The sequence below is a fragment of the Euwallacea similis genome, chromosome 19, assembly GCF_039881205.1.
Source record: "Euwallacea similis isolate ESF13 chromosome 19, ESF131.1, whole genome shotgun sequence".
In the NCBI taxonomy this organism is placed as follows: domain Eukaryota; kingdom Metazoa; phylum Arthropoda; class Insecta; order Coleoptera; family Curculionidae; genus Euwallacea; species Euwallacea similis.
In genome coordinates this window covers 545,145-567,929 of record NC_089627.1, presented here as the reverse complement: position 1 = coordinate 567,929, position 22,785 = coordinate 545,145, and the positions used below count along the sequence as shown (strand labels likewise).

Here is a 22,785-nt window from a genome sequence, read left to right as displayed (position 1 = left end):
TAAATCTATTAATTACCTATTCTATATCTATACCTTCCATTGCCAAAAGAGAATGTCCTCACATAAACCAAACCAAAGTCTAAAATAGTGTGTTTAGCGTTTTAGCAGGTATATAATCAAAGCGGTACCACCTGACTGCGAAACCTATTGTAATAATTATTATACCGCAGAGTACTATCGCGTCGTGCGGTAGTACTATAGTGCCCGGACCAGATTTTTACTCAGCTGGTTATTTTGCATATTACTGTCAATTTTAGTTGGGGCCACGGTCGGTTCACTTCGCGTTTTAGTCCATCCAGTGTACCGTTGCCAGGTTCAAGTCTTTGTTTGGGTCCCAACTTGAATTTTGGGTAAGAAGGCTGCACTAAATTAAAATAATTAAACGCACTAAAAGTATTTTTAATTTAGTTAATTTCGTAGTTAGTGCACAAAACCGCATTTACTCCTGACATAATTTACGTAGTAGTACGTGCCTTATTATACAGACATAAGACCAATAAACTTTGTGGTGTTAAGAATAAATAATTATTGTACTTGCGAAATAGTGTGCGTATTGATGAAAAATGCACGCACAGTTACATAAACAAGGACTGCACTTGGTATTGTATCCATGAAAGTTTTCGAAGCAAAAATGTAGTCCATAAATACTACTTTTTTGACAGTAATTCGATGCTTATGTGTCTAATTATAATTTACCATCAGTCCATTATTTGTGATTAATGGTAAAAACGGTATGTTTGACCAGGCTGTTTAATGTGAAAAATACACAATAATTTTCTGGTAATGATAGGGCTTTTTTTGGCCAATAATTTATTACTTTTTTCATAATTACTGATAATACCTTTTTTTCGATACAATTTTATTGAATTTTTCAATTGACTTTAATTTTTGCGAGTTTGTTTGCTTTTTTGAAAAATACGCAGAAACTTATGGAAATTTAATGTGGAAGTTCCCTTTATTTACCTCCTTTTATAAAAATATAATTCGTACGTAAATTCTTGTACTTACAGCAGGACAAAACAAGAATTACATCCTTGACCTAATAAAAGCCCGTTGGGCCTCAAACTTGGATTGCGGGCGCAATCTCCTTTCAGTCCTTTTCACGCAAATAATTATTAACTGTTTAACTTTGGAAGGTGACTGAAAATAACCTAGGCAAACTCGGGTCAGAAAAAACAACTTTTAAATTAGACTATGGAACATGGAAAATTTGCGATCTGCGTGAACATTCAATTACACTTAACACATCTTTAATTACTAATTATAGTGTATAGTAAAAAATAGTAGGGATAAGTGACAGGAACTAAAATCATTTACGATGCCCTCTGGAACAGACTACCTACGCTGATAATTTAGGAATATACAGGGTGTTCCAAAAAGGTTGTGCCAAACTTAACGTGGTTAAATGATTCTGGAGTTAAAACGACTCACTTTTGACTAGGAGTTTCTATGCAAAAATTTGTTAACTGCAATGTTCTCTACAACCTCCTTAAGTTTGGTACACTTTTTTGCAACACTCTGTATATCAAATGTAGTAATACAAGTTTCTTGACATGTGGGTGAAGGAAAATGTGGACATGTCGCTTTGCAAACACTCCTACCACTCCTTAGGAGTGTTGACTAGGGCGGAAAAGAATTCCTAACATCCTGGTGCCAGGGCTTCGCCTCCCTCTTTTAATGCTATTACTACCATCTAGCGGTCTGTTAATATTTACGTTTTCACGTTTCGCTCTTAAAAATATAATTCAAGCTGCCTTCATAACCGTGAACCTAGTAAGTCTCTCTTTTCCGCACATTTAAAATGCACGCAAAAAGAGATTACTGATTAGCAATTACGAGTTTTTCTTTACCCAGTGAAAGTACTGTGTGTATCATAACAAAGTAATTGAACCTAAAAAAGTAATAATAGCTCTTGCAAGTATAAGCGATACTTTTCTTCACTTCAGTGGACGCTCCTTTAGACGGATATTATTATATACTTCCTACCTTTTGATACATGTAGTTGTCGCAAATTACTTAACAATAATGTCTCAATGATACATTTTGTTGTGCAGCGATGTAAGAAGGAAATGGCTACATACCTCAAATACTTCAATCCCCAAAATAGTACCTGTCAGGGTGGATTGCCATACAGGGTGTTTTAGAATTGTACGTCACTATTTAAGGTTTATATATATTCTCTATTAAAAAATAAAGAAAAAAGATCACGTAAGTTTGTATCTGATCTCGATCAGCAAAGAATTAGAGGATGTTAAAAGTCAAGAAAAAATTAGATTTTTATTTTATCGTGCTCGATCTACTGCGGATAGCGCTTCCAAATTTTATATGCGTCTTAAGTGCTGCTTAATAAGAGACAAGATTACCTCCAACTACTATACTGGATCGCGTACCTTCTGAAATCTTGGTCCATAAAATCCTTTAGAAAAATTTCCTTGTGAATCACTGGTGAATTTTAATGCTTTTCTGAAGTTCTTCAACCTATCACCTAAAGTTTACCTCTCTTGATTTTTGGTCGAATTCTGTTCAGTTTCCTCATAAATTAATTAATTTATAAATCCAATCTTGATTTTTTTTAATGAAGCAGGCGGAGGCAATCTACTATCTTACTTAGCAGCACCCATTACCTAAGAGGCATATAAAATTTGAAAGCTTTCTCTGCAGTAGATCAAGCACAATAAAATAAAAATCTAATTTTTTCTTAACTTTTAATACCCTGTAACTCCTCTGCCGATTGATATCGGACACATGCTTATAGTGTTCCTAATTTTATACCGGAGGATACATACCTTAAATAGTACCGTGCAATTCTGAAATACCTTTTATATTGCCACACCGCGCGTTTATATGCACTATTGCTGCTGACGTAACAAACAAATTAAAAAAGAACTAGAGTACTTGTATGAATATTAAATACGTTTTGGCAGTAAGTAGGTGGTACCTTGATTATTTTATAATTAGCTGTGTCACTTTCTCTCTCTGCACCATTGTCTCTAGAAGCAAATGTCTATGTATAGAGATTTTCTCTCGCATTGTTTTTTCTACATTAATAAGAATCACGCAAGAACCATGCAATAAAGCTTGTAAATCGGGCCTTGTGTAACGCACAAAAATTCCCGTTTCTTTGTATATTATATTTATTAAACACATAAATGGCAAAATTGACCAAGCGGTCGAGAGCTGCAGTTACTAGAGCAAAACGCTGTAAAATACTGCCAATGCAGGTAGAATGAAAAGAAGATACATTATGTACCCACATGTAGCACGTCCATACCCTTTTACCCAATCAACCTTTAAACCCAAAGCCCGACCAACATCACCATTTTACCGCATGTAAACACCCTAGAAAATGCTTCTTCACGCCTCTTAAAAATAATACTAATGAGTAATTCGCTAATTTAACACTTAAGCGAATTTAAATTCAGATAATAAGTGAAATAATCATTAATTAGTAAGCTAAAGAATAACGGCTAGATAAACAAACCATAGTAATTCGATATACTGTTTTTCAGGTCAGACCGTGAAGCGAGCGGATTTTGGAAAGTACTGCACCATTGGAGCACAGTGTTGATAGTACTCGGTATTGTTAGTGCAAGTGCGAAAACTGTTTCGATATTCGGCAAAATCCCCTCTTAAGGTTACAGGCGCAATCAGTGCGGTTGTGTGTATTGTGGGTTGCCTGTGCGGTTAGTCTTTTGGCTTTAGAGTTTACAGCAAAATTTAAAAAGCGAGATGATTTTTCCCAATGTTGGAAGGAAGAGGCTTTGGGGTAAGTAATCGAGATTACCTTAACATTAGGTGTGACTGTAAGGGTTTAAATGTACAGGTAATTTGAATATGTTGCTAGTGGTAGGCACATTAGTTTGTGGACAAAATGGTGAAAGAGTTTTGCGTGCTTGGCTAACGTTAGTGTCTATTAAGTACAGGGTGTTCCAAAAAGGTTATACCAAATTTAAGGAAGTTATAGGGGATACTGCGGTGAACAATTTTTACATACAAAGCTCTTGTCAAAAATGGGCCATTTTGGCTCCAGTCATTTTTGCTAAAAAAACTTCGATATTCGTCGACTCAAGAGAACAGAATAAAAACAAACAAAATGAATACTTTTTTCTTCTCCATTTTATTAAGGACGTTTATTAAAACGTTTCTATGGAGATACAGAATAGAACATGATTGGGACATGACGGTGCACCTGCATATTTTGCCCGTAGTATTCTTACACGATTAATTTGCGGTATCACTTGGCGATTGAAAGTTTTGCTTTGAACCCTAAAGTGGTACCAGCCCGCACCATAAAAATAAACATCGAATTCTTTATTTAAGGAAAAAATATGTAAATAATCGTTTATCAATACAAAAAGGTTATTGTAGGTATGTGCAGTTTGAAGCTAAATAAATAAAGGTGAGGTAAAGATATGAATACAATATGAAACTTTGAGCATCAGGTTTGCATCGTATGTTACCATAAATGTACCATGAAATTTACTTTACCGAGATGCAAGCGTCCTTTCCATCAAGACTTCACTGTCTTGCGAGCTGGTGTCAGCCACTTCAAAGAAATCAGAAAATTAACTAAGAAGATTTTGAAAACAAGGCCATAGGAGAGTGAGCATTGACGCAATTCTTTACGCGAGTACTTACATCTCCCATGATTTACTTCTCAGGTTCTTATCGTCGATCGCAGTTTGCGGGACGTGATTCCGCTATTAATCGTCGAAAATTTTGGTTTAATATCGTCATTACAACTTTTGTTTCTGAGAAATCTTTGACGAGAATATAAAAAACCCGTAAACATCTTGTTACGAAGCAGCGATCTGCTGCGAATGGGAATATCGAAATGCGAGGAGAAAATTTATATGCGGCAAACGTGCCGGGCACATTTTTAAAAATTACGAAAGCAGTGCATGAGGTTGAAGTGAAAAATATCGCAAAAAATAATACAACTTTGGACTGATATTGGGCGATTACACATGTTTATGCCTAATTAAGTGTCGATTTAAGGTTGTTTAATCTTACCATCAAGGAAATTAACGGAATTCGGCTCCGTACTCCCATGCTCTTCCAAGGAAATGTACATACTCGCTATATGTATCTCACGCTTTTTGTGTATGTAATTGTATAACGCGGCTATAACTATTAAAGATTTCTCTTAAGAAACTTTTACATATACCAAATTCAACGGCTAGAGTATTCTGCAATCGCATGACGCAACCTTTTCGGATGTTAAATGCCTCGGAGGTCTCTTCAAAATTCTGCTAATTGCATGGGATGATCCTTTTATTACACAAACTGACAGAGAACAGGAAACTGGTTCTAGTTAATGGTAAATTTATTTGCTTTTTTTAAGATTCCTCGTCCAAAATATCACAAGATACTGCTTCAAGGCACAAAGAAAAGCAAGTTTTGGCGCATCGCCTTCATGAATGCACTCAAGACTTTAGGGAGCTTCCATAATCCACTTATATTATTGTTGCACTTTTCGTGCACGCACAAATACGACAATAAATAACCAACGAATTACACACTCGACCTCTAACACATAACTTTCAGACCTATGACACACAGTTTTTTAAATATCCCTGAAACTGCGACATCCGTGAGCACCTTAGAAACACGTGAATTCCCTACAATGTTTTTGTAAGCTTATATCGGGGCTCCTCCATAGGTAGTTCCATGGGCTGTTCATAGGCAGCATGCAAAGTACATTACTCGGTTATTTGAGGGTTGAGATACCCTTTATGTGCGGAGGGGAGTCATCCACCACAACGATGTTGCCGAATACCGCAATTTTTCCCTAGATTTAGGGAAATTCTATATACCTATCACTTTTTGTCCCATATTTAGGGAGACCCCCCAAGTGATATTTAAAACCCACTTTCCATAACCCTTAAGAGATTAATGGCTAGAATTCTTAATATTAACTGAAGAGCAAAAAATATATAAGCAATCCTTGAAAGCTATAGCCCTCTTGAGATTAAGGCTGCAATTAGCTGCCGCATTCTCGTCTCATTAAAGCGGTCCAATACTTCTAAAGAAGCCCTGGTAGAATGAAGGCGACCAAGAACCATCGACTGACACCCATTTACCTCGTCTCGGTGGGGGTACCGACCAGGCACTACTCTTCGTACCCACCAAGCGTACTCGATCAGGTGTAACACTGTGCGGTAGCGACGTGTTCGGAGGCGGCCGTGCTTTTTTGCACCTCGAGGCCCCAATTTTTCTACATTCGCTTGTTTCACGGGAAAACAAGAGAATCGTGGTGACGGTACCGGATCGAAACGTCGTCGAAATCGACCCGCGATACTCGATTGAATCGGTTCTTGTGGTCAAATATCTCCGCGATTGGGATTGGGTTTTGCAACGAGAAAGTAAGTATCTTGAAGTGTGATAGTTTGCCTCTGACGAGGATTTGAAATGTGGGTTATAACTATAATGTCCAAATGAATTGTGGTTTTCGAACAGGGCAAATTCCATTCTTGAAAATAATTTTCAACAGGTTCTGCGACTTGCTAGGCAAAGTCCGGCGTACCATTTGCTCATTATAATAAAAAGCACATTAATTTAATTAACCGTCGATTTATTGCCATTGGACCTTTGACCAAAAAAGCAGCCAAAACCCAACAAAGTAATCAAACGTGTTAATCAACGGCTAATTACGAATAATTATTATGTAGTAAAATGGCAACGCAGCATTGTGTTTTTGTCTTCGCTTTAGTACCGAGCAGATATCTCACCCTGCGGGCGCAGCGTTGCCGTTTTGTGGAAAATATATTAATGTTTAAGTATGAATTATTGATATCTGAAGCAAAAATGTTTGAAACCTTCCATCCATTAATCTTGTCTGAAGTAACACGATTATTTAAATAAACAACTTGACCATTGAAGCGACTCTGTTCTTTGGGCCACGAGACGAATTAAAATATTACTTGCAGAACCCTCAACTATCAAAAGTTCAATACCAACTGCTTTCGGTATTTTTCCAATAGTTGCGATAAACTGTATAATATTCACATTAAAAGCGCGTCAGAATTTTAACATAACGAGGAGCTGTAACTATCTCTCGCATTCTGCATTTCAATGCAACAGGAGAGGTCAGGAAACTTACATTGACCGCAAATACATGATCGATGCCCATCTTGATTTTACTTACTTTACTTCACCCCTGTATGTGGGTCAGGACACATAACTAATATTTTTTTCTGACAAAAGAATTTGACTGTTGCGAATTTAGGATAAACATGGCTACCGGCATCGCTCATTTGTTTTGGAAACTTGAAATGACAACGGAATTTTGACTTGACTTGCCTGACTGTCGTCGCTCTTTTGTTAGAGCAAGTCCAACTGAATTGTCACACGTGAGCTGTCAATGGCAAAGCATTGTTGCCGGGTAGTGCCAAAAACTTGAGGGTTGTATCGCAACATGAAATCCATCCTAAAACGATAATAAATAAACCTTCCTGAGTAATTTGTTTCGTAATCTGCACGTGACCGACTTAATTCGATCCTTGCAGACAGATATTGGTAGTTTAAAGTGAAATCTTTTAGGAAGTCTCTGAAAGTAGGCTGATTATATTAAAAGTGCGCTGGTCGTACCTGCGTACCCTATATGCGGGTAATTAGTGTGTTGGCTGAATTATTTGAATATCTCGTTTGTTGTTGTGTAATTTAAGTGAACGCCGAGTTCGTACTTTTTGACCTATCCGGGTATTATGGATTATGCTCACAAGTGTTATTAATAATTATTAGCTAATAAACAATTTAAATGTCGTCGCTTACAACGCGGATTTTGTTTTGGAAATCTAGGTCAAAGTTATAGCAATTTGCCGCCAGAACGGCTTTGAGAGTATTGTGTGCCGCCCATGGGGATCTCAGATGAGTTTCTCAGAGTATCGCACCAGTCTCAAGGTTGACAACTGTCAAATCGCTGCTCTAATTTGACTACAATTTGACTGTTTTAGTCAAACTAACTGCAACGTTGCCATAGGTGTACAAGTTGAGTTGATTATAGGCCCATCTATTGTTTAAGTGGCGGTGAAGGCCATAAGATGAAGATATTCAAAGACGTCAGAAACTGGTTCTACCCGCTACAAAAAACCAACCAGGAAGACTAATTTATTTTGAAATCGAAAACATTCAAGAGTAATGCTTATCTATATGTTCGTGAATAAAATTATAAAATTTTGCCACTCAATTAACAAAAATTACGGTTGACTTAAATATGCATTACGCGAGTAGACACAGTCGGAGCCTTTCCTTCAGTAGCTGTCTCTTAAGTACGCAACTGAGCTCTTTAATGTTACGATTATGGTACAATAAATTATATCAGTAATTAGTTTAAGTACGTGTATTCCAATTAGAGACGGCCAAAGTTGGGTTTTGCACTGTTAATTGGTTTGGTGTTGGGCACGGCAAGAAAGGTGCCACATCACTAATGCTCCAAAATTTGACCTTCCGGGTCCGTTTACGCAAATTATCTACATAATTGGATATGCTAATTATCCATAGGGAACCCTTCATAAGCAATCATAGAGGTGTTATAGATAACCCACGTTCCAACGCTGCACTGACCAAATGAACGAAAATTTCATAATTTTTTTCCAGCAAAGACCCCCCCCTTTGGGCCCACTATGTGGTAGCTACCGCCGGCCCTCAAAGAGAAGAAAATCTGGTGATACGCAAAGTGTTAAAGTAGTGCAAGAAGTGTAACTTTCCCGGGTGTTTTCGAATCAGCCGGTCACAATGAAAGGAAGAGAAAAGTTGTGCGCTAAACTGTCTAGTGCTTTTTTGAGAAAGTGGTGTAAGTATGATTTGTGCAAGAAGGAGTATTATCAAGTTGGGCTTGTATTGTTCTTTGAATGTCAATGGCAAATGGCTGAGAAAACCATTTTGTTTTGGCGCTTCATCAAGGAGCATTTCAGACACAGATCTAATCACTTTAGCGACAATTGGATTGATTTTTCAGGTCACAGTAAATGGCAACAAGGCACAGTTCTTTTGTGTCCGAAATTAATCCTATTGGTCTAAAACTGCGGGGACGCATATGTCATACTACGAACATCATTGCCAGACTTACAAATTTTATGCGTAAAACGATTGGCGGTTTGAAAACAAAAGAGCAGCACATTGCTGCGAAATGGAATTTCATGAGTTAGGGTGGTCAGTTTCGAATCTAAAACTGGTGGGGTTTAGAATTGGAGCACCGACGCAATTGGGCGTAAGACTGTTAAAGAAATCCTGACCATGCTAAATCATTAAAATTTTAGAGGTGGCAACAATGCACTGTTCTTTTGTTCTCAAAATGTCAATCATTCCATTGAGGAACTCAACAAGCCCGCTTGGGAATTAGGAATAGTTATGTTCTATTCACTTTTTATTTGCAACCCGGCGGGCCATAGATAACCAATTTTTTTCCCTTCCGTGTCCCTTTGGCACATGTCCCGAAGTATATAACGCAAATAGTGTCAATGCCGATCTCGGTTATTTTTTTGCGATACAACGAGAGTCTCTGCAGTCCTAATGAGTCAAAGCAAAAGCGTTCTTTTGAGTTGATTCAAGTTCAAGAAACAGGGCAATTAAAAGAACACGCTTTCATTGTTCCCCGCTATCGAAATGCAAATAATCGAATCGCAGAATTAACTACAAAGGCCATTATTTTCGTGTCATGTCTAACAAGCGTTTATAGGTGTAAATAATAGGATTTATATGTACAAATTGAGTTAATTTGCGGGCTCAAAGTTTTGGACATTATCTACATAAACTGCAACAAGAATTGACGGTTTCCTGTAATCATTTATTTACATTACGTACACATATACATCGTGATCAATTATCATATTACATCACTGCTATCATGGAAATATCCGGTAATGTACGATGAAACAATCCACTTATATACGGAAGCTTTTCTAACTCATATTAAAATAAACCTTCTCATTGTTTTATAATTGTCATTTAATACTTTTCTTTTTTATTATTCAACGAACCAGTGGCGTTTCTGCGGCGTTTAAACGCGCCTGCATCACTCCTTTCTTCCATGGCCTCCGGCATGAATTTGAAGTATGAAAATGCAGCTTCTTTATTCTCAACTGCATGTACATTCTGAAACGATAGTTCTACCTTCGGATTTTTTTGCGAATTTTAGTGTTTTCCCTAGAGGCCGCGAATTACCCCTCGATTTACGCAATATGGCCTGCATCCATTGCACATTCCAAGCAGTCCTCTTATATCACTCGCTAGACCTTTCGACAGATATTTCCATTCAACCTACTTGACCACACAAAGGAACGTGCTAATTACCACTCGTTACTCATTATTCATTATTGAATGGTTTTTAATGCATAATTTCCCACGAGCCACATGTTACTCATTTCTTAAAATATTTTGTTCTTGGATGCTTGATTAACACGAAATCTAGAGGAGAATAGTTCGGCGATAGAAGTCAATTAGCACCTTATACCCTTGTGATTCAGTCAAGGAGAAAAATAATTAATATCATGACGAGATAGTTGCTTTTGGGTGTTGTAATGATTGACGTTGTAGTGGCTCGGAACCGCAAGTAATTAGGCATCGCTCATTAGCATGTTCAATTAAGTTAAAAAGTTTTCTTTTTGCTGACAATGAAAGTTCTATGTAGACCAACTAAAAAAGCTCTATGTGGGGCAAGTTTATGCAGCTTAGAAGTTACCAAATTTTGCAGAGGGGAAAGGTAGAAAATTTCCTGCAGAAAGAGGAGGTCAGAATTTTTCTGATAGAAAAAGGCGGGGTCAGAAAAAAATTTTGACAGTAAAGGGCGGAGCCAGAATATTTTCTGACAAATAAAGGTGAAGTCAGGAAATTTTCTAATAGAACAGGGCGGAACAAGAACGTTTTCTGACAGAAAAATGGTCACAGGACAACCAGAGAATCTCCTCCATACGAGAATCATAGAACCCACACGACTCAACCTGCCTATTCCATAATAAAATTTATCGTAAAATCGTGGCCGACAAGAGTACCGCTACGTTTGAGTGCTTAGTATTATTGAAAAGGAAAGTTGCTTTTGAAGAGGATGATGACCTCTTTTTTGGCAGTACAGTAACACAAGCGCTGGTATTAAAAAAATTGCAGCAGGTAAATTGCATCGTCGAGAGGACGTTTCATGGGTGCTGTGCAAATAGCTCAAGGCGGAAGGAAATGAAGTTGTTAAGCTGCCAGGCTTTAGATCAGTTACATAATTTAAATGGGTGAAAATACAAACAGGGGAAAAAGTTATGGGTATGGAAAATCATCGGCACGCAAATTGAACCAGGCAGAAGCTTTTTGTCTAAAAGATTATCTTGTGGTTTTCTAATTGGAGCCATAAAATGTTGATAGAGTAGTTGCTACAGGGTGACTCAAAGAAGGTGTAGACAAATGGGTTAAAAAGCCAACATATGGAGTAAATTAATAAAACACTTACGCATTTTTTGGACTGCAGGTGAGCAGGTGCGCCTGCGCGACGAGGGTCCTTGTCCTGCCCAAACACGAATATTAATGTTACTATGGAATATTTCTCAGCTCACTTGATCCGCCCTTTGTAAAGTCGTTCCCTGCAACTATGAGTTTCCTAGCAGATCTGAAATAAAACCTCAATTTCAGAAAGAAATCCTAAAAAGCTACTTCACATCCGCACGAGGTGGTTGAGCTTCAGCCAAAAATAATCATAAGAAAATTGTATTGTAATAATTATTCCTAAAACACCGAGAATTGGACCTCGGTTTGTCGACCACCAGGCGCAAGGTTAAAACTCCATAATAGTCATTGACGTCCGTCAATTAATCGATGTTTAATGGGTTCCCTTGGCACATGAATTAGGATATAGGACCCAAAACAAGCGCCGCCAAATGACCCCAGTCACAGCCGAGGCTGGTTTTAATATACGTGTTCGGCATTTTTAATCACAAATAATAATAATTTCAAGGTTGGGTTCGTATGCAGGCAGGAATGCAGGCTAAAGAAAGAGAGGTGGTTCGTAGGTGAGCGTTTGGGGAAATTTCGAAATTTCACATGTGATATTTGAGGTTTTCCATCTGAGTTTAAAATCTATTATGATCATGTTCCCAATGTAAAACTGCTCTGCAGTCACCCTCAATGGGACAAGTGTACGTAAACGACAGTTACGCAAGCACAAGACTTTCACATTTAACTTAAACAAGGTGCATCACTCCTCCATTGTACGCCAAGTTGCCCGAATTAATTGTGCTTGTTAAAAGTAATTAATCGTACTTAGCCGTATTCGTTTTTGTTAAGATTCCAACAGTCGACTAGAACAGCAATCTCACTCTTATCATTCCGCATAATTATGCAACACAAATCGTGGCACTGTAATGACTCAATTAACAATTTTAGGGTACTTATTGGATGTAATTAGTTAACAATGGCCTTTACTCTTCGATTACTATTGCTCCGTGTTTTTAATTAGTCTAAGCATACAACTTTGTTTCATAATGATTCACAGTTAATAGGATTAAAAATAGGTGAAAGAAATCATATATATATATATATGCATCTCTATGACGCAACTATTGATGTTCGATAATAAGCGTCCTTGTCATAAAAAAATCGATCATTTCATCACATTTCCGGTGCGTCTGTGACACAAGGAACCTGTGAATTTTAAGGTTCCTGCTCCAATATTTACAGGATAAAGTGTTTCAAAGAGTACGCATTAACAAGATACTGTGACACATTAACAAATTTGCAAAAATCTAAATGATTACCCCCTTTCAGTACGCCCCTGATACTTTGCAGAAGAACTAGTAAAATTTAAAGCTTGCTCTCCAATACCCAAAGAGTGGCATGCACTTGGCTCATTGGCGTGCATTGCCTTGATACAACAGCAGTGAATTTATAAAAATTCGCAATAGTTCTTGAGACGAGGAGTTTTTGCAAGACAGTGGTTACTTTTCAGTAGGCTTATGGTTGGGGGGTGCGCGAAATACCAGTGTCGCCCAAACTGCATCCAATCTTGGAGATATATGAAACATAGTTTTAGTAAAATTAGTAGAAACATTTTGACATTTTTTTATTTCTAGTACCAGTTTTTGACCTTCGAGTGTCACAAAATGGCCCAAAAGATGTTTAATGCCAGCGCAATCATGTCTCTTTCTCCATTCACTGAACTGCAATAAACTTGTACACCTGGTGTCATGACAATCCCATAACAATCCCTAGACTTGACAATACACAAATGACGCTGTCTTCTCACAGCATTAATCACACGATTTCCTCATAATCGATTTCTAAGTTTTTTAATGAAGCGCCAGCTCAATTATGATTTTACTGCGTTGCATTACTTGGGGCTTTCCATTGCTGCAAATCCTCGTCATCCCACCTAAATTCACATGGTACTTTATGAAATGGTGTGCGTGGTACCCTGAATTTTACTGTTTCTCTATGGTTAATGGTTCTTTTTGGGTTTCAGGGTTCGTGGTGGCCGTATCAGTGGGGTTCATCCTGTCCGGGATTATTGTGGCGATATTCTTCATGGACTGGGTCAACTTGGTGGTAAATCATGTAAGTAGGTAGATATTAGATTGTAGATCTATAGGCATATCATCGTGATGGGTGGTGATGGGAAGAAGCCTCGAATTCGCAATGAAATGTTAATTTGGTAAAACAGCTTTCGGATTCGAAACTAATCTCTTTTCATTCTCCAACGTCTCCCATCTTTCTCTCTCTCTCTCTCTCTCTCTCTCTCTCTCTCTCTCTCTCTCTCTCTCTCTCTCTCTCTCTCTCTCTCTCTCTCTCTCTCTCTCTCTCTCTCTCTCTCTCTCTCTCTCTCTCTCTCTCTCTCTCTCTCTCTCTCTCTCTCTCTCTCTCTCTCTCTCTCTCTCTCTCTCTCTCTCTCTCTCTCTCTCTCTCTCTCTCTCTCTCTCTCTCTCTCTCTCTCTCTCTTCAGTTTTTGGTCTGGTTTGACATAAAACTACCTCAGAATGAAACAATTTTAGCGCAAATTTAAGAATCAACTTATGGTTCTTCATAACGAGGTATTGAAGCGTTGAAAAATGGAAAGTTCGTCGTCTCATCATGATTTCGCTCAGATAGTTAAATTCCGATTGTCATAAGTAAAAGTCGACACGTTTTTACCTCATAAATGGTTTAATTTGAAAATAAGTGCACTTTAACATAGCTTCAAAGCACTTCAGGGCATTCTTTAAATGCTTAAAGTAAAAATGAACAATTTGTAACCATCGGATTGTTTATGTAACTGTAATCTGGTTTTTTACAAGTGCATAATCGCAAAGTTTGTAGCGTTCCGCAATTCATTGCAATATCGGGAGCCATTCTATCACTGGCGTTTTCTATATTTAACCTAGACAATTGCTTTTTACAATGGTTTGGTCTCATTTTTATTAATTCACTGTTGAAATTTTAAGCAATGTGTGTAGTAAGTGGCCATGGCCACGCACTCGTATCATAAAATCGCCTCTGCGCAGCCCAGACCTACTACCTCTTGATTTTTACGTATAGGGTCACTTCAAAACTAAAGTGTATTCTCAACTTTTAGAAAGAATACAAAAACTGCATCTCTTGGAAACACGTTCTCATTCAGTTGAATGTAATGTTATTATTAACCGCCATAAGTGTAATAATAATTATTATTAGATAACACAACACGTACGAACTTATTAATCATAGAACAAATACCAGCGAGTTTAAGTAGGTTGTGTGAAAGTAAGCAACAGTAGAATCGAAATAGCTACGCAAATGTTAACTTCGTACTATTTATGTGTGTATGTAGCTTTGAATTGTTATTGATCGCTCATCTACCGGGTTAGTAGTACCTACCAGTTATTACACATATATGTATAACTTTTGTTCGCAAAACATAGGCAGAAGGTTTAAAAGACGTTCAGTTCCTGAATGACTCATAGATATTTTTTGCCCATTCATAATTTTTAAATTAAACTGAAACACATCGGCCATTCGCCCTAAATTCGGTTTGTTGATTCTAGAGATGAAACTCGAAATTCTTCCATAAGTTTTATAATTCAGAATTGTTTTGAGTTTTCAATTCTAGAGAATATGGATTACGAGTTAGAGTGCCTGTCAACTTGTCTCTATTAAACAAAAATATGCTATTTTCCAAATATTTATATACGTAACTATGTGTCCACTTTACATCCGCCTGAAAATGATTTATTTGTGGATACCTATGCAAATAAATAAAAATTAAAATATAGAGTTCACACAATTGTTTTGTGAAGCAAGCACTATTGTTGGTAATGAGTGATTGTCTAACTCGGCCGCCTTTTCAGTGGGTTTTGTAATAATTAACGACCTTGACTTTTTTCTTTTTCTCGTTTGTTGCCGTGTAATGGCCGAACTAAAACAAAATTTACTATACATTACTCTATCTTGGTGTTTCTCGCACCACAACATGACCTCCGCGCAGTCCAGACCAAAGACCTCTGGGCTTTTACCTTTGGGGCTACTATCAACTCCAGGAATGAATTGATAATGAACAGAACAAGCTTTCCAATGGATTTGATGTAATTTCATTACATCAAAGAAAATCGCACGAAACACTACTATATCTTCCAAGAATAAAAACATTCCTCAGCTATGGTGCAAGCTGACGCACCTTCATTCTTCATCTCTGTAAAAAATGAAACGAGGAAACCACGCCTCATTTTCATTAGCTAACATTAGTGGGAACAACCATGAGATGGCAACATGGAAAAACACATTATCATCTTTTTTTGCAGGAAGTCACCCTTCGAGATGGTTCGCAGACGACGCAATGGTGGGCCAAACCTCCAGTGGTACCAATGATCAAAGTATACATTTACAATGTAACCAACGCAGATGAGTTCCTCAACAATGGTACCAAGCCCATTTTAGATGAGCTGGGTCCGTATGTTTACGTGTAAGTACGACTGTCGAAGCTGCTACAATATACGTGCAAATTTTGGCGATAAGGGGACCGTGAACAGGACTTCGTGAAACTCTATTTGTGTTCTGAGATCTGCGGTTTCAGGTGTTTGAAAAAATTGTTGATGCCAAGAAAAACGGCCTTGAATTACCTATTAGAAGGTTCCGAAAATATTGATTTGCATGGACATGAACTGTTTCTAGAAGGGGTCAGAATCAGATAAGTTGCTATTCGTGTTACTCATAGGTAGTCACCTTGATTTTGATTTTTTTTTAATTAAAAGAGCCCTTTAATGTGCTTCAAGACAAGTTCAGGACCTTTCAAATAAGCCTTTCTGCTTTCATTTCAGATAAGTTCTAATGAAGGGATAAAATCCTTTTTTTTCTAGATTATTCTATAAGAGGCATGTGCGTTGAATCTTAGGTCGAAGGTTTAGAAAATCAAGCATTCTTATGCCTGAGCAAGTAACTCCTAAATTCCAGGCTAAAAACTTAATAATTCAGAGCGACCCGAGAGCTTCGAGCTTGAAACAGTTTTTGAAATATACCTGGAGTTCTGACCTTCCAGATTTGCTCAACTAAACTTTTTTGAACCTTCATTTTTTTAACCTTCATTTTGAAAGGTTCCAAAAATTCCTATTCTACGACAATCATAATAGAAAATTCAAAAGTTTCCTAGAAATAGCGTATTCCGAAGGAGTAATAAACCGTTCCAATGAGTTCTGAGCTTCCAGAAGTGCCTAACTGTACTTTTTTTTATTATTAAATTTCATTTTCTCGGATTCCAAAGATTCCTATTATATGACAATCATAACAGAAAATTCCATAAATTACGAATCTCCTCGGAAGAGCGCGTTTTAAAGCAGTAATGAACCGTTCCAACGAGTTCTGAGCTTGCAGAAGTGCTCAACTACACTTTTTTGGCCTTTCTCGGATGTTTCTTTTCTGATAACACAGATAGCAAAATTCCTATATACGATATCAAAACCCTAAAATTTTCTAAACATTTAGGATGTCCTTTCACAACTTACGCTGCCCAAAACCTAATGAGATTTCACATTTTTTAACGATGACCGCTAGGGCATGGAGTAATCGGACAACACTCTAATCTGATGTGAATTGTTTTATGATATAACATTGTTCTTTTCAGAAAATGAAGATTTCATGACATACGTAATCATAGAAATGCCCATACACATCTTTTCCCATCATTATTCCAGTACTTTAAGATCACTTTACGTAACAGAGCAAGACGATTGCTGCAGCATTTGAGATTACTGTTCTGCCAGTCCTTTGTTAATGAGGATTAATAAAGATTGAAAAAATAATAAACTATGCAACAAAGTGTTTATTCACTACCTAGATCTTGAGGAGAGAAAGTTGTGTTATGGTCATTCTTAGGTACCTGTTCAAGGAACTCTACCAGCAAGGGAGGTAAACGAGCCCAATTTTCTGCTCTGATTAATGGATTTTCTAGACGCATTAATGATTATTGAACGGAATGGCTTCCTGTGCACAAAACGACTTATTCTTTAATGGCAAATGCACTGTTATGATACTCGCAGTGGCCGCAATTCTTCTTGCGTAATACTTAATTTCCAAATAATCGCACAATAAAAAGAACACTTTGCGATTTGGGACGTGAAGGCAAAAAATGTATTACCAACGTTAGGCTTAAGATTAACGTTGGTAATGAGTTATTAAATAGGTACTAATATTTGCCTAGCACATACTAAATTTCTGCAACATGAAGCGAGTGTCGTTTTCCATTGTTAGGTAACCAGAAGAAAGTGGTCTTGTGGGCTTGAGTTAGCCATACATATTCCAATAAGGAGGTTATGATGTATAATAATAATTAACAGATCTTACAAATTTTCAGAGAGAAATGGGAGAAAAAGAACATTACTTTCCATGATAACGAAACAGTCAGCTTCAACCAGGAGAAGATATATCACTTCGACGAGTCCCTTTCTGCTGGTTCTGAAGATGACGTAGTTGTAGTACCCAATATTCCTATGCTGGTAAGTTTATTCGTCTGGGGCAACTTGCCCAAAAATTGCATCAAAAGTGAGGGGAGAAGGTATCTTATTTGCCAAAATAGTAATTTTCAAAGTCGCATCACCAGATAAATCCTAAGAAAAAGGTTTAGAGGAGAATTAGGACTCTCTTTAATAGTGCCAGAGGTCGGGTGTTTCCGCAGGCCAATGGCGCTCATTCGTGTATGGTCGGGAGATGTGGATGCACGCGAACTCCTCTGAAATTCCATTTGTTAAATATAACAAATTAAAATAAATACCTCAATTTTTTGGAAATTAAAAGAAAAAACTATTTTTCCCTATTTTAACATTTTCCCTCTCTATAGAGTGCCACTTCCCAATCGAAACACGCAGCTCGCTTCCTTCGACTTGCCATGGCCAGTATAATGGACATCCTGAAAATCAAACCCTTCGTGGAAGTCTCCGTAGGCCAGCTTTTGTGGGGCTACGAAGATCCCCTCTTGAAACTAGCCAAAGACGTTGTTCCGAAAGAACAGAAATTGCCATACGAAGAGTTTGGACTTATGTACAATGTGAGTTGTCTCTGATGGTTCAGATTCGGGGTTTTACTTAATAATTGCAGAAAAACGGTACCTCCAAGGACAGGGTGACTATGTTTACCGGGGCTGGTGATATCACCAGGTATGGGTTAATTGATAGGTTTAATGGGATGCCCAAGTTGCCGCATTATACTGAGGATCGGTGCAATGACATTATGGCTTCGGATGGATCGATATTTCCGCCGCACATTACGAAAAATTCGACTATTCATATTTTTGATAAGGACTTGTGCAGGAAACTACCTCTTGTGTAAGTATAGCGAGAGAAACCTTTTTGAATCAATATGGAACCTAACTAGTGAAATAAAAAAATTATCGTGGTGAAATGTTGATACCGTTAATAAGTATATAAAATAAAATAAATTTCGAATGGGTTGCTGTCTCTCCGATTTCGTAGCAGGACCCACTCTACTCTGATCGATCACCTCATTGCGACGGTTTCCTGACCCTCCCTGGTCAGGGATTGACTTATCTTTGTCATCAAATTGTTGGATTGCTGGACTTTTTAAAAAGATTTTACATAAATAAGAATTTTTTTGGAACTTAGTTTCCAAGAAGAAGTAGTGGGTGCAAACGATATTCCCGGCTACCGCTTCTCTCCACCCAAAAACGTATTTGCAAGCGTCGAAGAAAACCAAGATAACATGTGCTTCTGCCCTCAAGGACCCCCCTGTGCTCCTTCGGGCTTCTTTAACGTTTCGCTCTGCCAATACGGTAAAGTATTTCAGACTAATGTGAATAATGAGTCATTCTAATGAGCTCACTTCTGTAGACTCCCCGATTCTGCTCTCTTTCCCTCACTTCTACTTAGCTAACGATAGTTATAGGACGGCAGTGGAAGGAATCAGTCCTCCGGATGAGCAGAAACACAAATTCTTTATCGACGTACAACCTGTAAGTGGAAACAAACAATTTTTTGACCATGTGCAAACTCTCATTTAATATTTTAGCTGATGGGCACTGCAATGAGAGCCAAAGCCCGCATCCAGATCAATTTGGCTGTGTCTCAAGTAGTGGACATCAAGCAAGTTGCCACTTTCCCGGATATCATCTTCCCTATAATGTGGTTTGAAGAGGTAATACATTCATCCTTAGATATCTTCACTAATAGTTTTAGAATTTTAATCAATTTTTTTTTCTCAGGGCCTGGACAGTCTCCCAGAAGAAATGACTGGTTTGATGAAATTGGCCACCACAGTGCCGCCAATAGCTCACGCAACCCTCTCGGGCATCCTATTCGCTTGTGGCGTCCTCCTACTCATTGTAGCCATATGGCGGCTGGTGAGGGGGGCCAATAGGCTCAACTCCCTGCAGCTGGCACCTGGCCACGTGGGATCACCACCCAATAAGGGTAAAGATGTACAGATGGGAAACGTACCTAAATACTGAACGGAATGAGACTTATTTGTTATGTATTTATTATTTTTTCAAAACTGCAGTTTCTATTTTGCTTTTTGAGTATAAGGGGGTATTTGAAGAGGAAAGGTCGCTCAAAGCGATAATAGATGGTTTTTTTTGGCAAAATTTGCTTCGCCCTGCTAGAGCAATTTGATGCATTTCAAGAACTAAAGCGAAGTAGATGAGTAACAAACAATATTTTTGATGGACGCTTTCACCATTGTGACCAGAAACGTTCGACAGGGTCTCATGGCATTCTAGCATTTTTGAAAGATGTGCGTTTACACGCCTCTTGCTGATATCACTTTTGATCCTAGTATGATATAAATTTGAATTTTAAGCTAGCAATCCGATAAATGCGAAAAACAATATAAAAACCTGAGTAAATGTTAAGAAAGCCTTATTTGATTGATGATGAGAGTACCTAATTTTGATAAAAAAATTAAATAAAAATCACAGCAGATAAATGTTTTGTTTTTGAGTGACCTTGCTGTAGCTAAAATAAACTTTTAAAATTACTAAACCCCTATTTTATTCATCAAAATAGGGGATAGTACCCCTGTTCTTTAATTTTATAATGTCCCTCTCCTTCTGAACGCACCTAAATCGTAGAGGACCAAATCGGATCACATTATATATATCAAGTACATATCTAGGGACATTTCTTTTGCTCAAAATATTCTCCAACTTCTCACTTTATTTTTCAATTCTTGATTAAAAATTTATTGTAGTAATTTGAAGAATACAGATTGAACCTAATTCTGTGATAAATTTGAACAATAATAATACGCAATATGTGTTAACAGCATAATGCCGGACCGTATGCAGCATTTTTTTAAAAAACCTTCGCCCGGTCCTGGCAAAGAAAAATTCGTAATTTACAACGTAATATAAATTTTATGTTGGACTAAAACAAATAAGTAAATACATGTATTCTATAAGGAAGTTGTGTGTAAATAAATTTGTACTTATACAGAAATTATGATATAGCGTGTGAATAGTGTCATTATTTGTATTTTATACTGATGGGTACTTAGAGTTTAGATGTAAGTAGGTAGTATTAAGTAATAATTTCTCAATAAAATTTGTGGTATAGGATGACATTGTTATAATTGTAACGGGACTCAAAATAGCAATTTTTAGGTCAGGTCGTAGGTGATGATAATTAGGGCGACATAGTCTTTAGCGTGGCATATAATGAGAGAGTTCTCTTCATCGAAGAACACAATAAAATTTTAGTATAAAAATTAGGCGTATTTTCAGTCTGTTATTAGTCACTTTATTGATTACTTTGTACGATATTTTATAAAAAATTTACTCATTTGTTTTTGTTGTTTTATTTGTTATCATAATAGTTCCAGCGATTGAAACCCCTAAATATTCAAAACATTTTAAAATAAACGTATTTCAGCTCCGACTCTTTAAATTTGCGTTAAATACACTCCTAGAATTTTTACAGTAAATTTCCCAGACTATAAAGGCTTACGCAGCAGGTCAAAGCTGAAGAGTAGTGTTATTTTTACACTATCGCACTTAATACTCATTTGTACTACCGTTTTGGCGATATCTTACAGGGAAAATCGTTCATTTGCGATACATTAAATGGACACTCTGTATATTGTTTCATTTTTACGTTCCCTATGTTCTTTTGATAATTTCTACTTAGTAATTCCTATATCTATCTCTAGCAGTTTTCGAAATATTATTAGTCATATAATATCTTCTTATCTTATGTTTTGTTTGAAATAGGGCCCTGAGAAAACTCTGTTATAATGCGATTTGAATTCATACGAAGCAAAAGTTTTGGAAATTGTTTAGGAAAGGTCCGCTGATTGCCCCCCATGTAGAGAGGATAAGCCAAAATTAATGCTTTTAGGGTTAGACATTGTAGCGTCTACGCTTATTTATCCCTTGCTACGAGATGTTTAGGTAATTGGGAATTTAAAAAAATATACACATTCCTTGACAATCTCTTACCCACTGTCCGGAATCATCGATCCAATGAATCATGCATTTCACGACACGTAGACAGCAAGCTGTTTATTCGCACTCTTGAAAGGCATACACTACTGACATTAAACCGGCTCAAAGTGCATTTGTTTAAATATGACACTCTGTATATAAGCTACTGCACTGAAAGACAATAAATTTCCTTTAAAACGATGTATCACGTCCCTACACCTAAATCGTCATATTTCGCAAATAAATGCAATTTTTGGAGTTTTTGCCGAAGGCGGCCATGGATTGCCAGAATGGCCGAAAAAATTAAATACTTGTGCGGCTTCAAGGAAGTGTGACGCATCAAACATCTCTCGGCGGACCTAAAATGCCGATCGGATTAAATCGTCATATTTCGTAAACAAATGCAGGTTTGTTTATCGTTTTTTACCATAGGAATATTACGTATTACACCTTCCCAGAATAAAAATGTCGTCTCTTTACTCCACGTCTACATTCTCGCCTCGCGCACAATGGAACGCTCCACAAAACCCCGGTTGGCCGCATCATCCTCACAACTGATATGTGAATCATTCAACGATAATACACCGAATGTTAAATCCTAACCAACTAATAAATATAAATGGTTCTTAATACTTATCATCCACACATACCTATTAGCAAAATGCAATAATTCCGACAAAATCAATTAAAGAAACACACCAACCACCAAACTACCACTATTAATAATCATTAGATAACATATGATTTTTTGTCGAAGGCGGCCGTGGATCATCATAATGGAGGAAAAAATGCAATCGTTCGAGCAATCGGGTATGTTCGTGTTCCACCGTGTCGAAGGGCTCTCAGCCTTGTTAAAAATGAGAGCTCAATGGCCCACCAATGTGTTACACAATGCAACATCTGTTTTTTTTAAATTCTGTTTGGGAATGAGAAAATAC

The 22,785-nt window shown here is 37.4% G+C and overlaps 2 protein-coding genes across 5 annotated transcripts in view; both read left to right on the top strand.

Annotated features, from left to right (window-relative positions):
• The window catches only part of LOC136415122 (scavenger receptor class B member 1-like), a 76,667-nt gene that overhangs the window by 38,790 nt on the left and 15,092 nt on the right, over positions 1-22,785 (top strand). The gene's annotated exons all lie outside the window — the stretch shown is intronic.
• emp (epithelial membrane protein) lies at positions 180-21,208 on the top strand. 4 transcript variants are annotated; one of them, XM_066399559.1, is made up of 11 exons: positions 180-350; positions 3,510-3,766; positions 13,439-13,530; positions 15,726-15,886; positions 17,771-17,912; positions 18,254-18,460; positions 18,511-18,737; positions 19,035-19,201; positions 19,260-19,381; positions 19,438-19,563; positions 19,631-21,208. In XM_066399559.1, the coding sequence occupies exons 2-11, from the start codon at positions 3,730-3,732 to the stop codon at positions 19,874-19,876; spliced, it is 1,527 nt and encodes a 508-aa protein (XP_066255656.1). In that variant the 5' UTR covers positions 180-350; positions 3,510-3,729; the 3' UTR covers positions 19,877-21,208. The 4 variants fall into 4 exon arrangements, with proteins under 4 accessions (XP_066255656.1, XP_066255655.1, XP_066255657.1 ...); XM_066399558.1 differs by lacking the exons at positions 180-350; positions 3,510-3,766 and adding exons at positions 6,224-6,365; positions 8,599-8,794; XM_066399560.1 differs by lacking the exons at positions 180-350; positions 3,510-3,766 and adding an exon at positions 6,242-6,365.